The sequence below is a fragment of the Herpailurus yagouaroundi genome, unplaced genomic scaffold (genome assembly GCF_014898765.1).
Source record: "Herpailurus yagouaroundi ecotype Mexico unplaced genomic scaffold, PumYag 186, whole genome shotgun sequence".
Lineage (NCBI taxonomy): Eukaryota > Metazoa > Chordata > Mammalia > Carnivora > Felidae > Herpailurus > Herpailurus yagouaroundi.
This window is the reverse complement of record NW_024412417.1, coordinates 11,760,658-11,775,319: the sequence shown is the minus strand read 5'-3', so window position 1 is coordinate 11,775,319 and position 14,662 is coordinate 11,760,658. Positions and strand designations below refer to the sequence as shown.

Below are 14,662 nucleotides of genomic sequence, written 5' to 3'. Positions count from 1 at the left end.
CACACTGGGGACGGCAGGTCTGCTCTTCTGGTTAACTCTTCTGTTCCATGCAGCTTATTATAGATCAGCTGCAGGGAAAGCACGAGTGAGGGCTGCTTTACTTTTCCTCCAGCAGTCTTGGGGATCTACTGTCTATTCCTGTCTACAGTGACCTGGCAAAGAGCAAGCTCTGACAGGACATCTACTGTGTGCTGGTCACTGTAGACATTCTCACAAGCCGGCAGGGTAAACAGTCCCACGTTCATTCTGCAGGTGAGGGGATGGAGAGACATGGGGCCATCTGCCCACATGTCAGTTCTTTTGAATTTAAGCTTCAGGAAAGCAAGGACACTGCCTGTCCTAAGCACCACTATATTCCCAGTGTGGAGATCAATGCCTGGGCCAGAGGAAGCACTTCAGCAAACACCTGATTGAACCAATGCTCTTTCTACCACAAAACAGTGCAACAACACTATAAATAAAGGAACTTCACTGGAGTCATCTGCCACTGGGACTCCTTCACAATTCTCCACGTCATACTCAACTGCAGTGCACTCCCGGGCTGTGTACCATAGAGGCTGTCATTAATTAGCTTCAGTTCTTTAAAAAATAACACATTTTGTTCCACCCAGGGGTTAGGATTATGGGTTATTTTAATGATCTCCTTCGTACTGTACTGGGTTTTAAAATTTTTTTCTATAACACATACATATTACTTTTGTAAACAGTAAAAGTTACTTTATTTTATTTAACTTAAAAAAATTTCTTCTAACATTTATTTATTTTTGAGAGAGCACAATAGGGAGAGGGGGCAGAGAGGGAGCCACGGTATCTGAAGCAAGCTCCAGGCTCTGAGGTATCTACACAGAGCCCAACGCAGGGCTCGAACTCACAAACCGTGAGATCATGACTTGAGTCGGATGCTTAACCGACTGAGCCACTCCAAAAGTTATTTTAGAAATTAAGATCAAGTAAAAGCTTTTAAACACTAGAAAACAGATCTCTGAGCATCAGGATCTATCACTAGTACCACTGCCTTAAATCTAGCTTAGTTTCACGCTTCGGGGATATTAATGGCATGAAGAGGGATTGTAAATACGTGTAATACTTACACAACTACCTCATTTCCCCACAACTACCCCATTTCACCACAGACTTCCAATGCCCAAGGTGCTATTTAGCCACTCAAGATGGATTTGAGGTAGGCGTGGAATGTAACACTGCATGAGATGATGCATTTAATTTTTAGCACTCCCAGCCTAGTAAATGCAAGGTTTTTTCTCTTTAACCACAAGCCTGAAAATGAATACGAGCTTATAAATGGAAATTCTGCTAAGAAAAAAAAAAAAGGCATTCATTCATAAAAACACAGAGAATTTTTAAACCAGAGCTTACAAAAACGTAACTATTCAAATTAACACTTTTAAGGCCCTACAGAGTCTTCTAATTTGAAGCTTGGCAGAGAGCAGCAGAGGAGCAAAAGCGAAGAATTATCAGGCAACATTCATTTTTATTGAGCCTGTCAAAATACCCTTGATGGAAAGTCACTGAAAGATATTTTGGTATAGTTTAGAGAACCCAAAAAAGTTCTCTGGCAGATGGGAAAAGTGAAGACTTTTTTTTAGGTGATAAAGAATCCTGAGAACAGACGACAAAGGTAATTTCTAGGATAATGGTTTTAAACTTCAGCTTAGGCATCATAACCTTGTTTCCTGGCTCACCTGGAAGTCTAAAAGAAACATGGAGATACTGTGGCCAGGAGACGGGCAGGGCCCAGAGCTCCCTGAGCTCTCCCAATACCCCTTACACTCCCAGTAGTGATTCTCCCAGCACACCCCGGGACAAACCTTAGAGCAAGTGCTTCAGAACAGGCCCCAGGAATTCAGACACATAAAATCAAACATTTTCTTCCCAAAATGCATACAAAGGTATAGATTATAGGTCAATCTACGAAAGCTAATTCATAGGATCCCCTCCGCTCCTTATTTTAAAGTTTGCTCCCGTGAGTTTTTCTTTTTCAATGTTTGACTACAGCTACCACTTGCCTTGTAATAAGGGCTCATGGCAGAAAAAACAACTCTCCAAAGAGCAGACAATTAAGTGAAAAACTAAATAGGCTTCCATTAAAATGTATGCAATCTTCTTGAGATGAAAAGAAAATACAGTCCTATTTCTGCTACTAAATGATTCCTAGTTCACACAGATTTAAATACATTGATTTCAACATGTTCGCAAAAGCCAATCATGGTTTCTCTGGCATTAAAGCGAGTTTGAGACTCACCGCTCTGGAGTAAAATTATCTCATACCCCTTATGTTGGGACTCATAAACCAGGTATCAAGAAAACACCGAAATAGGTTGGCCTCTACGGAGGTCAGCACTGACCAGCAGAGCAGGATTCCTTGGCCTACAACACAGCTCTTATCTAAGGACATCTTAAATAAACCACTGCCACTTCCCTCCCCAGAAGGCCATCTCCTGCTCTTCTTCAAGACAAACCTCCATTCTAGCCTCCCTAGACACCATGGCTGGAATCCCATCATTGACTTCCTCCCAGATCGACACTGAAACACAACAAATTTTATGTCTGCCACCTTAAACCATCTCACTTAAGGATAAAGTGAGTCCATGTGTTTTGCAGTGGCCCTAACTATAGGGGTCTCAAGTTTTTGTTTTTTTACAGTTTAGTTTTTGAGAGACAAAGACACACACACAGCGTCAGTTGGGGAGGAGGGGGACAGAAGCCCAAGCAGGCTCCGTGCTGTCAGTGCAGAGCCCAACTCAGGACTTGATGTTCGAACCATGAGATCATGACCTGAGCCAAAAGTCAGACACTTAACTAACTGAGTCACCCAGGCACCCCTAGGCGTCTCAAGTTTTAATTAAAGTCCTGAACTTGCTTACTGCAGGAAGACCTAAGACCAGTCTGAAAGGTATTAGCAACAGACACTTGAGCTACAAGGTTCATAACTGCAAATCACAATGTGCTTGATATTCCACAAATTCACATGGTCTTGTTGGTTAGTTATGGGCAGTGGTGAATGTTGAACAACCGGCTCTCCTCCTAGGGAGGAAACCCCAGATTTGTGGGATTTGCCAATTTTCACAGTATTAGTATGCCAAACAAATTGGTAGATTTCAAGCTACCAATTTGACTTCAACCAGCTCACAAAATTCTAAAAATACAACAATTAATCAGTGTGAGCTAGCACAACAGTGGATGGGGTCTATAGTCAGGCCCAAGTGAACATATACAGTATTTACTTTTAAATACATAAAATTGGGAAAAAGAAATCCAAGCCCCTCAACACTTTTTTTAAAAAATTCAGGCACAGATATTATAAGTTTTTACCCATATCAATATACTGATACTATCAATGAAAAATAATTAACTGTTCATCTTTTTTTTTTTTTTTAACATTTATTTATCTTTGAGACAGAGAGAGACAGAGCATGAACGGGGGAGGGGCAGAGAGAGAGAGGGAGACACAGAATCTGAAACAGGCTCCGGGCTCTGAGCTGTCAGCACAGAGCCCCACGAGGGGCTCGAACTCACGGACCGCGAGATCGTGACCTGAGCCGAAGTCGGCCGCCTAACTGACTGAGCCACCCAGGCGCCCCTAAACTGTTCATCTTCTTGGAAGGTTATCCACATAAATTATTGTTCAAACTAGGACTTTTGAGAGTGAAAAAGGGTGACAGTAATAATTTTACCACACAAGAGTAAACCAGGACTGTGAACATCAAACCAGGACATACAATTTATTTGCTAGATACTTAATAGTAGCTTCTTTCCAAAGGGCTCCTGAAGCAGGTTTATTCCTTGATAGTAGAAGAAAACAGTACTTTTTATTCATGTAAATATATTCACCAATTTCAGTATGTAACTTGTTGAGTAACATGGGTGACCACAGTGCTTGAAGGATGCAAAGCTGTATGTAAAATATGGTTCTGGTCCTCACAGAGCTCATATTCAGTGTAGTGGATGACACAAGTACCCACAGGTGTGAGAGTGACAGTGCAAGGGTTATAGCCATTCAAGTGACCAGGAAGGCAAAGAAGAGGGAGGGGTTAGTTGAGCAGGGATTTCAGAAGCAAAGATGTGCAGAGGGCATTACAGACAGTGGACCAAATGAGAGCAGAAAGCTTGTTCAGGGGGCAACGTGGTAAAAAGGGAGCCTATAATTATCTGGAACACCATACTGAGCCACTGAATGCCTATTTGAAACACAAAATAATGCTTCAGGAAAAGTTGTTCTGACACTACAGTGGATTGGAGGCAGCAAAGAGGTTAGATGGAAGGCTTGTCCAGTAGTCTAGGATATGAAAAGAGCGTGAATTAAGGTGGTGGCTGTAGAAATGAAAAAAGTTTGCAGTCTTCTGTTAACTGTCATCAGTTAGAAGTTTGTGAAAGAGAAGAATTTATGACTTCACGTATAATTCAATTAACATGTCTTAAAAAAGTGTCTTAAGAAATCAGACTCATACAAAAATTTAGTAAGCAATTAAATGCTGCATTCATCATGCTGGAATGGTAAAACTCTCTTGAGAAACCTGAAAATGGGCAGTTTACCTGGTACAATCTTGAATGCAGCCGCTGCAGTTTCCTTCTTTTAGGTAACACGCTGCTCTATTTGAATATAAGATACTTAGATCATCTGCGCTTCCACTTCCTAAAATCACATTTAATTAAACACGGTTAAAATCCATTAGCGCAGTCACAGTTCACCAGCACAAGACGACTGAGGTCTCCAGGGACACTGCAGTCCTGCAGGCCGCCCATAATGCGGCGCCCCGGGAGCTGCCCGTGCCCGCAGTGGCCTGCCCGCGCACACACTACGCATTCCACGGTGCTGCCCGCCCAGGTCGGTGCCACCCCGCCCTGGGTCTGTTCCGCATGAAGGAACGCACGCACGCGAGCGCCTGTCACCGGGCGGCGGCCCGGCAGGTCCCGTGAGCCGCAGCCCTAGGGGAGGCGCGGGAGCTGCTCGCCTACCTGCAGGCTCCAGCTGCGCGATCGCCGCCGAGTACTTGAGGGTCGCCTCGGGGAACTGCCCGCTTCTGAACAGCTCGTTGCCCTGGCTCTTCAGGCCGGCGGGGCCGAGAGGGGCGGGGGGGGAAGGGGGCGCGGCGGTGGGGTCTCCCGCGCCCCGCCCGCCACCAGGGTGCCGGCTGGCGCCGCCCTCCGCCGCCGCCGCCGAAGCACGCGGTCGGCCCCGCTTGTCCGCGCCGGCCCCTGGCGACCGACCCCGCCGCGGCGCGCCCCTCTCCGACCGCTTGCCACCCTCGCTCTTGCCGGTCAGCTTCTTCTGGATGTTGCCCATGGCGCACGGCTCCGCGGCGCTCCTGGCTCCCGCCGGCTCCGCGCCCTCTGTGGGAAGTTGATGCGGGAAGTGAGGGTTTGCATCATCAGGAGAAACTACCTACCGCGGCTGCCGCGGGGGTGTCTGCGCAGACGCACGGCGCAGCGCCCGAGGGGGCGGGTCGCGGGAAAGGCCCGGCGGGCACCGCCCCCGCGGGCTTGGAGGCGCGGTTCCCGGCACTTCCAGGGGCAGGTCGGCTCCGGGGCTGACCGCCTGGCCCGGTCCTCCCCGCCGTGCGTGGAAGCCGCCCCGTAGTTAACTCGTTAAACGCCGACGGGTTCGAGGCGGAACCGCTGTCCAAAGGCATTCCCTATGTCAAAGCATACGTGGCGAGCTACAACATAGAAAATATGTGTACCCTTCTCCCATTTACAATTTACGAGTGAAGTTACTAAACATTGAATACAATAATTAATTGCACCCAACGTCAGAGTACCATTTTCTTACGTTAAAGGACTAGGAGAAAAAGATAATGCGAAAGTGAAATAAAATCCAAGTGATTAAATCATTTAAAAATGAATTTAGCAAAGAAGTGATATAAAATAGGTACCAAGTTTTTTTTTTTTAATTTTTTTTCAACTTTTTTTTTTGTTTTTTTTTTATTTTTTATTTTGGGACAGAGAGAGACAGAGCATGAACGGGGGAGGGGCAGAGAGAGAGGGAGACACAGAATCGGAAACAGGCTCCAGGCTCTGAGCCATCAGCCCAGAGCCTGACGCGGGGCTCGAGCTCACGGAGCGCGAGATCGTGACCTGGCTGAAGTCGGACGCTTAACCGATTGCGCCACCCAGGCGCCCCAAAATAGGTACCAAGTTTTTAAAGGGAGCCTTAAAAACAATAAATTTCCCATTACAATGCTTATGCAAACGTAAATTCCTTTGATCTTAATTGAAAGATTTCAGAGCCCACTTTGGATCCTCTTTCTCTCCCCCTCCCCTGCTTGAGCTTGTGTGTGCGCCCGCTCAAAGTCTCTCTCTCTCTCTCAAAAATAAACGTTAAAAACAACGAAAGGAAAAAGAAAACCACAAATATTTAAATGAAAATCAGTGGATGCTCACCTCAAGGCAAGCGCTGAGTATAAAAACACACATACAAGTGTAATAACCAAAACTGGCTTCATTATGAACACAATAAAAAGATCTTGTTATAGCAATAAATCCTGAGATTGGACCCAGTAAGATTATTAGAGCAAGGCTCCAGTGTTGGTCATCTGGTATCTGCTGCTCAAGTCCCCTCCCAGCATAAAACCAGATAAAAGCATAGATCAGTGTCAGCAGAAACAAGACAATTTAGTACTATTTTCTATTACCTTGTACATTATCCCCTCAAGTCTGTCTATTACTAAATAGCTGTAGTTTATTTGGAACTTAATACGGGTCAATATCTTTACATAATCATTAATCCTCAAACCAAGTATTATCATCCCCACTTTACAAATGGGGCAACAAAGACACAAGGAAAAAGCTAAAGAATGTCCTGGAGCAAAAGAGCTAGAAATCAGCATAACTGGATTATGGGATTCCAGGGAAATGAACTGAAAGTCATACCTCTTCCCTTAAGATTGAAATGTCTTTGAACAGCTTTGTTAGTCTCTACAAAGGTAAGCAGAGGCCCAAACATGAAAGACCTGTGAGTTCTGGCGGTACTGAACTGTGGAACATTCCAGAGGAGTTGTTCAGGAGGTGGCTCCAAAAGTAGCTCAGAGGAGTGCCCTTATCTTGACTCTTCAGATAAGTCCTAATTAGCTTGGGAGTTGCTGATATAAACAGGATCACTGAAGTTTGGGTATGGATGAGGTCACTCAGATCTTCTGAAGGATTCTTAAAAAATACTAATACTTAAAGGATGATCAGAAGAAAAACCTCCAATGGGATGGAGAAGTATATAGAAATGAGAGAAAACCCAGGAGGGAGTACTGCCTCAGAAACCAAGAAAGAGTATTTCAGGGAGAAAGGACTCAACAGTAACAAATATCAAAGGAATGGATGGCCAGCAGTGTCAACTATATAAGGCCTATAGAGAACCATTAGATCTAAAGCCACAAGGACTTACTTCAGTAGCCTTCAATAGTTTGGGTAGTTGGTAGATGCAAAACTCCTCAACAAAAATAGCAAACCGAATCCAACAGCCTATACAAGGATTATACACCATGACCAAGTGGGATTTCTCTCAGGAAGTAGTTCAACAGTACAAAATCAATATACACACCACACATGAATAGAATAAGGGGAAAAACCACATGACCACAACTGACATAGAGAAAGTGTTTTACCGGGACACCTGGGGCGCCTGGGTAGCTCAGTTGGTTAAGCATCTGACTCTTGTTCTTAGCTCAGGTCTTGATCTCAGGGTCATGAGTTCAAGCCCTGTGTTGGGCTCCACACGCTGGGTGTGAAGCCTACTTAAAAAAATAAAAATAAGTAAAAACAAAAAGCATTTTACAAAATCCAACACCTTCTCATGACTTAAAAAAAAAAAAAAAAAGAAAACCACTCAGAAAACTAGGAACAGAAATGAAATTTCTCAATCTGATAAAGTACAATTATGAAAAACTCAGTCAACATCATATTCAATGGTAGAGTCCTAAAAGTTTTCCCCTGAAGATCAGGAACAAGACAAGGATACTATTTTCACTGCAGCTACTCAACATTATACTGGAAATTGTAGCCTGATCAATTAGGCAAGAAAAAAATAAAATAAATTAAAAAATAAAATAAAATAAGCATCCATATTGGAAGGGAAAAAGTAAAACCATTTATTAACAGATGACATAATTGTTATATATTATATATATTTTATATTATGCATATGTGTTTGTATGTGTGTGTTTATATATATGTGTGTGTGTATAACACACACACGCACACACACACACACACATACTAAAAAGCAAATTCAGCAATTTCAGGGTATAAGATATACTAGCAATGAACAATCTGACAATTACAACAAGTCCCGTTTACAATAGCGTCATACGAATAAAATTTAGGAATACATTTAACCAAGGAGGTGAAAGACTTGTACGCTGAAAACTACAAATCATTGCTGGAAGAAAACCAACAAATGGAAAGGCATCTCTTCATTACCGATAGGATGACTTAATTTTAAGGTACCCAAAGTTATCTACAGATCTGGCATAATTCCTAACAAATTCTTACAGGCTTTTTTGCAGAAATGGAAAAGCTGATCCTCAAATTCATATGGAATTTACAGGAGTCCAGGATAATCAAAACAATCTTGAAAAAGAACAAAATCAAAGGACTTACACTTCTGATTTCAAAACTTACTAAAAGTTCCAGTAATCAAAACAGTGTGGTACTGACATAAGGATAGACATCTAGACCAACAGAATAGAACTGAGAGTCTGCAAACCCATTCTATGGCCAATTGATTTTTGACAAGAGTGTCCAAGTCCATTCAATGGGGAAAGAATAATCTGACAAATGGTGTTCAGACAATGCATTTCCACATGCTGAGGGGGAAAAAAAAAAGCTAAGTTGGACCCCTTCCTACATCAATCAATCAAAATAAGTTAGTAATCTAAATATAAGAGCTAAAACCATAAAATTCTTAGAAGAGAACATAAAGGTAAATCTATATGACCTTGGATTTGGCAAAGGATTTTTATATATGACATCAAAGGCACAGGCAACAAAAGAGAAAATAAATTGAGCTTCATCAAAATTAACAACTTTTGTGCATAAAAGGGTATTATTAAGATAGTAAAAAGACAACCCACAGAATGAGAGAAACTGTGTGCAAGGGTCTAGTATCCAGACTATATAAAGTGCACTTATAATGCAACTATAAAGAGACAATCTAATTTTTAAATGGGCAAAGAACTTGATAAACATTCCTCCAAAGAAGCTAAACAAATAATAATAAACACATAAGATTGGTTAACATAGTAAGTCATTAGAAAAATGCAAATCAAAACCATAAGGAGTTACCACTTCACACCCATTATGATGGTTATAATCAAAAAGTAAACTGTAACAAGTGTTTCAAGGATGTGGAGGAATTAAAATCCTCATATATTGGTGGGACTATAAAATGGTATAGCCACTTTGGAAAATAGTCTGGCAGTTCCTAGAGAAGTTAAAACACTGAGTTGCTATGTAACCCAGCATTCTACTCCTAGTTATTAAAATTAAAAACACATGCATAAACACAAAACTTGCATAGCCACATTATTCATAATAGACAAAAAAAGTGGAAACAGCCCAAATGTACATCAACAGATAAAGTGTAGTATTATCCATGCAATAGAATATTTGTCCATAAAAAGGAATAAAGTACTGACACATGCTGCAACATGGATGGACCTTGAAACTATTATGCTAAGTAAAAGGAGCCAGACATAAAACACCACATATTGTATGATTCCATTTATATGAGATATTCAGCACAGGCAAATCCACAGAGACAGAAAATAATGGTTGTCAGGGGAGGGGTGATGGAAGTGACTGTTAATGGGTATGACATTTCTTTTTGTGATGATAAAAAAATGTTCCAGAATTAGACTGTGTTGATGGTTGCACAACCTTGTGAATATATTAAAATCCACTGAACTTGAAAAGGATGAATTTCATGATATATGTATCCTATCTCAATTTTAAAAAAGGAATGCTTATTTCACTTTACCCTTGATGAGTCAGAGGATACTTTCTTTTTTTTTTTTTTTAAACCCCCATGTTGGCCAATTTGATGGGAGAGAAAAGGAATCTTTTCCCTTTTTTATTAGCAATACAAAATTTGTTGATCACTTAATTTATCCATTGGTGATTTATCTGTTCATACACTTTGTTCATTTCAGTACTGGGCTATTTTAACATTTGATTATTGTTTTTTAACGTTTATTTATTTTTTTGGGACAGAGAGAGACAGAGCATGAACGGGGGAGGGGCAGAGAGAGAGGGAGACACAGAATCAGAAACAGGCTCCAGGCTCTGAGCCATCAGCCCAGAGCCCGACGCGGGGCTCAAACTCACGGACCGCAAGATCGTGACCTGGCTGAAGTCGGACGCTTAACCGACTGCGCCACCCAGGCGCCCCTGATTATTGTTTTTTAAAAGCTCTTCATATTATAAGGTTATCAACTGCTTGTCATTTTTCTTAGTTTGTCATTTGTATTTTAATTTTTTTATAACATCTGACTTATACAGGTTTTTCACTTTTACAGTCAACATCATTTACCTTTCTTTTCATGATTTTGTCTATTAACTCTTTGAAATCCCTTCCACTTCCTGATCCCACTGACTCCAGGACAAGAGAAATAACTGTATTTTATTCTTCTGTGAGTTACTATCTAATTTTCTTATATTTCATTTTTAAGTGGGGAATAAGCAACAGCACTAAAGAGGGGCTAGATGCTTAATTTCCTCTGATTGCTTCACAGACTCTGTAAAAAGACAAAATAAATACTAAAGCCTCTGACAGCTAGTTGTATGATGATGGTCACATCTAAATGCTCTCCAGTAGGGAGAGAAAACACAAATAGATGGGGAGTTCCCAAGAAAGCCCAGAAACTCAAATCCCCAGACCTAATCAGCCTGACATATAGATATTTCTTCATACTGGTCCTTGGAAGGGCAGGTGAAGGAAACCTATCATTTGTCTCGTCTCAGTACCTGATACAGAGTAGGTGCTCAATAATTGTCAGCTATTAAGTTAAATCCACTGGTTATGTTATACCTCAGTCGGGATGAACTGGGCCTGGCCAACGCAAGTGGTGCTCGCAAGGGAGCAACATTATCAGCCGAGGTTAAACAACACTAAATGCTGCATTTTTCCATGGCCTTCAGGGCTCCCTGCATCATACCCCATAATGACTAGGAATTCTTTCTCGGAATGTGGTGATATGGGGAAACACATGCAAGGATTCCATCCTAATAACATCCCTCTGGGCTTTCACATTATTTCCTAGAAGTGACTTCGATTTCTCCTGTCTTGTCCAAGGCTCCAGGACCTCTAACAATGGAACTCGGTAAGGTGAGCATAAGATAGCCCCATTGATTTTATTTCATCTTAAAAGGACTACCTCTGTGCTTCTAGCCATTTATTCCACCTATGGATTTGCTTTCCTGATAAAAGGGAACTAACTGGTCTTAACATTTACATTCCTCTCAAGACATTTTTGTTTTCGAAATCTCACATATTTTTAAGTATTCACTTATCTACAAAATAATTATTGAGGGGCACGAATGACAAGATCAGATATGGTTCCCTTAAAGCTCTAGCTGCTTGGAAATCTGAATGAGAATATTGCTTCTCTGTAGTTCTAATGTTAGGGATAACCACCTAACTCAGAGAGAAACATCTTATGAACCTATTAAATGATATTACATAACAATCCTAACTCAGATTACTAATCATAGACTATTACTCATTGTTTAATGATTAGCCCTGCCCTGTTTATGTTTATTTGTGAGGAGGGCTGTTTAGTATCTCTCCCTCCCCCAGCTTTATTGACATATAATTGACATATAACATTCCTTGTGTAAGTTTAAAGTGTTCAACGTGATGATTTTATATATATACATATACATGCACACATATATACACATATAAATATGTATATACGTATATTGCAAAATGATTACCATAGTAAGGTTACTTAAAACATCCATCACTTTACATAACTTTTTTTTGTAGTGAGAACATTTAAAATATACTTTCTTAGGAACTTTCAAGTATATAATACCACATTTTTAACTATAGTCACCATGCTGTAAATTAGCTCCCCAAAACTTATTCATCTTACAACTGGAAGTTTTCACTCTAACCAACTTATCCCCCATGCCCCCACTCCTGGCAACCACTGTTCTACTCTCTATTTCTACAAATTTGGCTTTTTTTTACATTCCACAGAGGTGAGATCATACGGTATTTGCCTTTCTCTGACTTATTTCACTTGGCATAATGTCCTAAAGGTCCACCTATGTTTTTGCACATGGCAGGAATTCCTTCTTTTTTTTTTTTTTTTTTTTTTTTTTTGTGGCCTAAAAATATTCTAGTGTGTGTGAGTGTGTGTCTTACATTTACTTTATCCACTTATCTCCTGAAGGACACTTAGGTTGTTTCCATGTCTTGGCTATTGGGAATAATGCTGAAAAGAACAAAGGGTACAGATACCTCTTTAAGATAGTGATTTCATTTCTATTGAACATATACCCAGAAATAGGATAACTGGACCATATGGTAGTTTTATTCTTAATCTTTTGAGGAACCTCCATACTGTTTTTCATAGTGGCTCCATTAGTTTATATTCCCACCAGCAGTCAGCAGGTGATCCCTTTTCTCCACATCCTTGCCCACATTTGTTATTTCTTATCTCTCTGATGACAGCAATTCAAACACATTTGGGGTGACATCTCATTGTGGCTTGATTTGCATTTTCCTGATGACTGATGTTGAGCACCCTTTTCTGTATCCACTGGCCATGTGAATATCTTCTTTGGAAAAATGTCTACTCAGTTCTTATGCTCCTTTAATCAAAAATGATCACATTGGTTTTTAACTCACTTGTTCCTCAACATAGGTTCAGCCTCTGATAAGAGTCAGTGAGCACAAGGGAGATAAACACCAAATTACATCTGTTTCTTTGACAGTGTAGCCTGGTGATGTTCAGTCTGGACTTTATAGAGTATAGAACGTATACTTTCTTAGTTGGCATCCAGTAACCACTTTTATGAGATAGACTTTGGAGTCACACAGATTTAGGGCCATATCCTATCCACGTGACTTACAGCCAGTGTGTATGCGGCAAATAACTAGAACTGTCTAGGCTTCCATTGCCTAATCTATGAAAGTTTGCATTATAGCTTTCTTGAGAATTAAATAAAATAATCTATATAAAACACTTTCATAGTTCTTCAAATGTGCTAATCTTTCAAAAAAAAAAAAAACTAGTAATGAGAAAGGCAGCTCCTGTCAACATGGAGTAAACACACTCCACCCATCTCTCCCACTGAATATAACTAAAAATCTGAAACAGAATTGATGCAGCAGGCACACGAGGACACCGAAAAGTAAATGGTAGCAGCCCAGTTGGGAAAAGGAACTAGAACCTGAAATACCACCAAACCAGCAGTGAGTTTCTGTTTTTTCTTTCCTCTGATAGCTCCTAACCTGGGTCAAAGGCCATCTAAAACCCAGAACTGCTGCACTGGGTATGGGGAGAAAGAGCTTCAGGAGAAGCCCTCTATTTAGTTTATCTAAAGCAACAAGTTAGCTGGCACCTATGAGAGAGAGTTGGGGAAAACCTGGTTTTTCCTTTTTTCCTTTCTATCCAGTCCCAGCCCCCAGCCAATCCTGCAGCAGCTGCAGAGGCAGCAGCAGCCAAGTAGGTACCTAAACTCTTATCTCTGGTCAGAGAAGCTGTGTCCCAAGCATTCTTCCCCATTGCTTTCCTTCTCTGTCCTGTTGCTGTTTAGTCCTGGAGGCACACAGTCATGGGAAGTGTGCGGTAGAATGGGGAAATTAAAAGTCTGGCTTTCTAGCTAGAGGAATGGGAAGGAAAACCATTGGAAACCAGAAAGAGTAGAGAAGAATCACAGAGAGAAGGGAACTCAAGAAAACAATTGCAAAGAATTGTATATGGACTGGACGCACCCTCCAGGTGATCTATATGCATAAAGTGACCCTAAACGTCATTCTGAAAATTTTGAGACCGGAATCACAAGAGAAGACCACTGCCCAGACCCCAGCTAGTCACAGAGTTGTGTACAGGTGGGACAGATCCAAATAGCATTGCAAAGGTCTTGAAACTAAACTGACATTAGAACCATATTCCACAGGAATGCCTGGGTGGCTCAGTTGGTTAAGTGTCTGACTCTTGGTTTTGACTCAGGTCACGATCTCACAGTTTTGTGAGTTCAAGCCCCACATCGGGCTCTGCATTGGCAACACAGAGCCTGCTTGGGATTCTCTCTCCCCTCCCCACCCCCCAGCCCTTCCCCCACTGTGCTGTCTCTGTCTCTCTCAAAATAAATACATAAACTTAAAAAAAAAAACCCATATTCCACAGAAGTTGGGTAGGAAAACTGTTACCCTAACCTAATCAGATTAACTGCTTTAAAAAAATTCTCCATAAGATTTAAACAAGACTGAAAACCACATAATATTTAAAATTGCTAGTATACAGTACACAATTACTTAACAAATGAGGAAGAGAGAAAATATTAACATTTGGCAAGGGGAAAAGACAATTAAGTAATGCCAAACCCCAGATAACACAGATGTTAATACTCAAAGACTTTTAGTGACTATTATAACCATGTCCAAGAAATAAAGCCAAACTCTCCCAAAATGGACAGAAAG

At 41.1% G+C, this 14,662-nt stretch overlaps 1 protein-coding gene across 5 annotated transcripts in view; it reads right to left on the bottom strand.

The window, feature by feature from the left end:
- The window catches only part of SPAG1 (sperm associated antigen 1), an 82,380-nt gene that overhangs the window by 34,638 nt on the left and 33,080 nt on the right, over positions 1-14,662 (bottom strand). For all 5 annotated transcript variants that reach the window (XM_040494116.1, XM_040494115.1, XM_040494114.1 and 2 more), the window contains 2 exons: positions 4,975-5,349; positions 4,552-4,651 (listed from right to left, as the gene is read on the bottom strand). In XM_040494116.1, the coding sequence (XP_040350050.1) occupies positions 4,552-4,651; positions 4,975-5,349 (475 nt within the window). The remainder of the gene's footprint in view (positions 1-4,551; positions 4,652-4,974; positions 5,350-14,662) is intronic.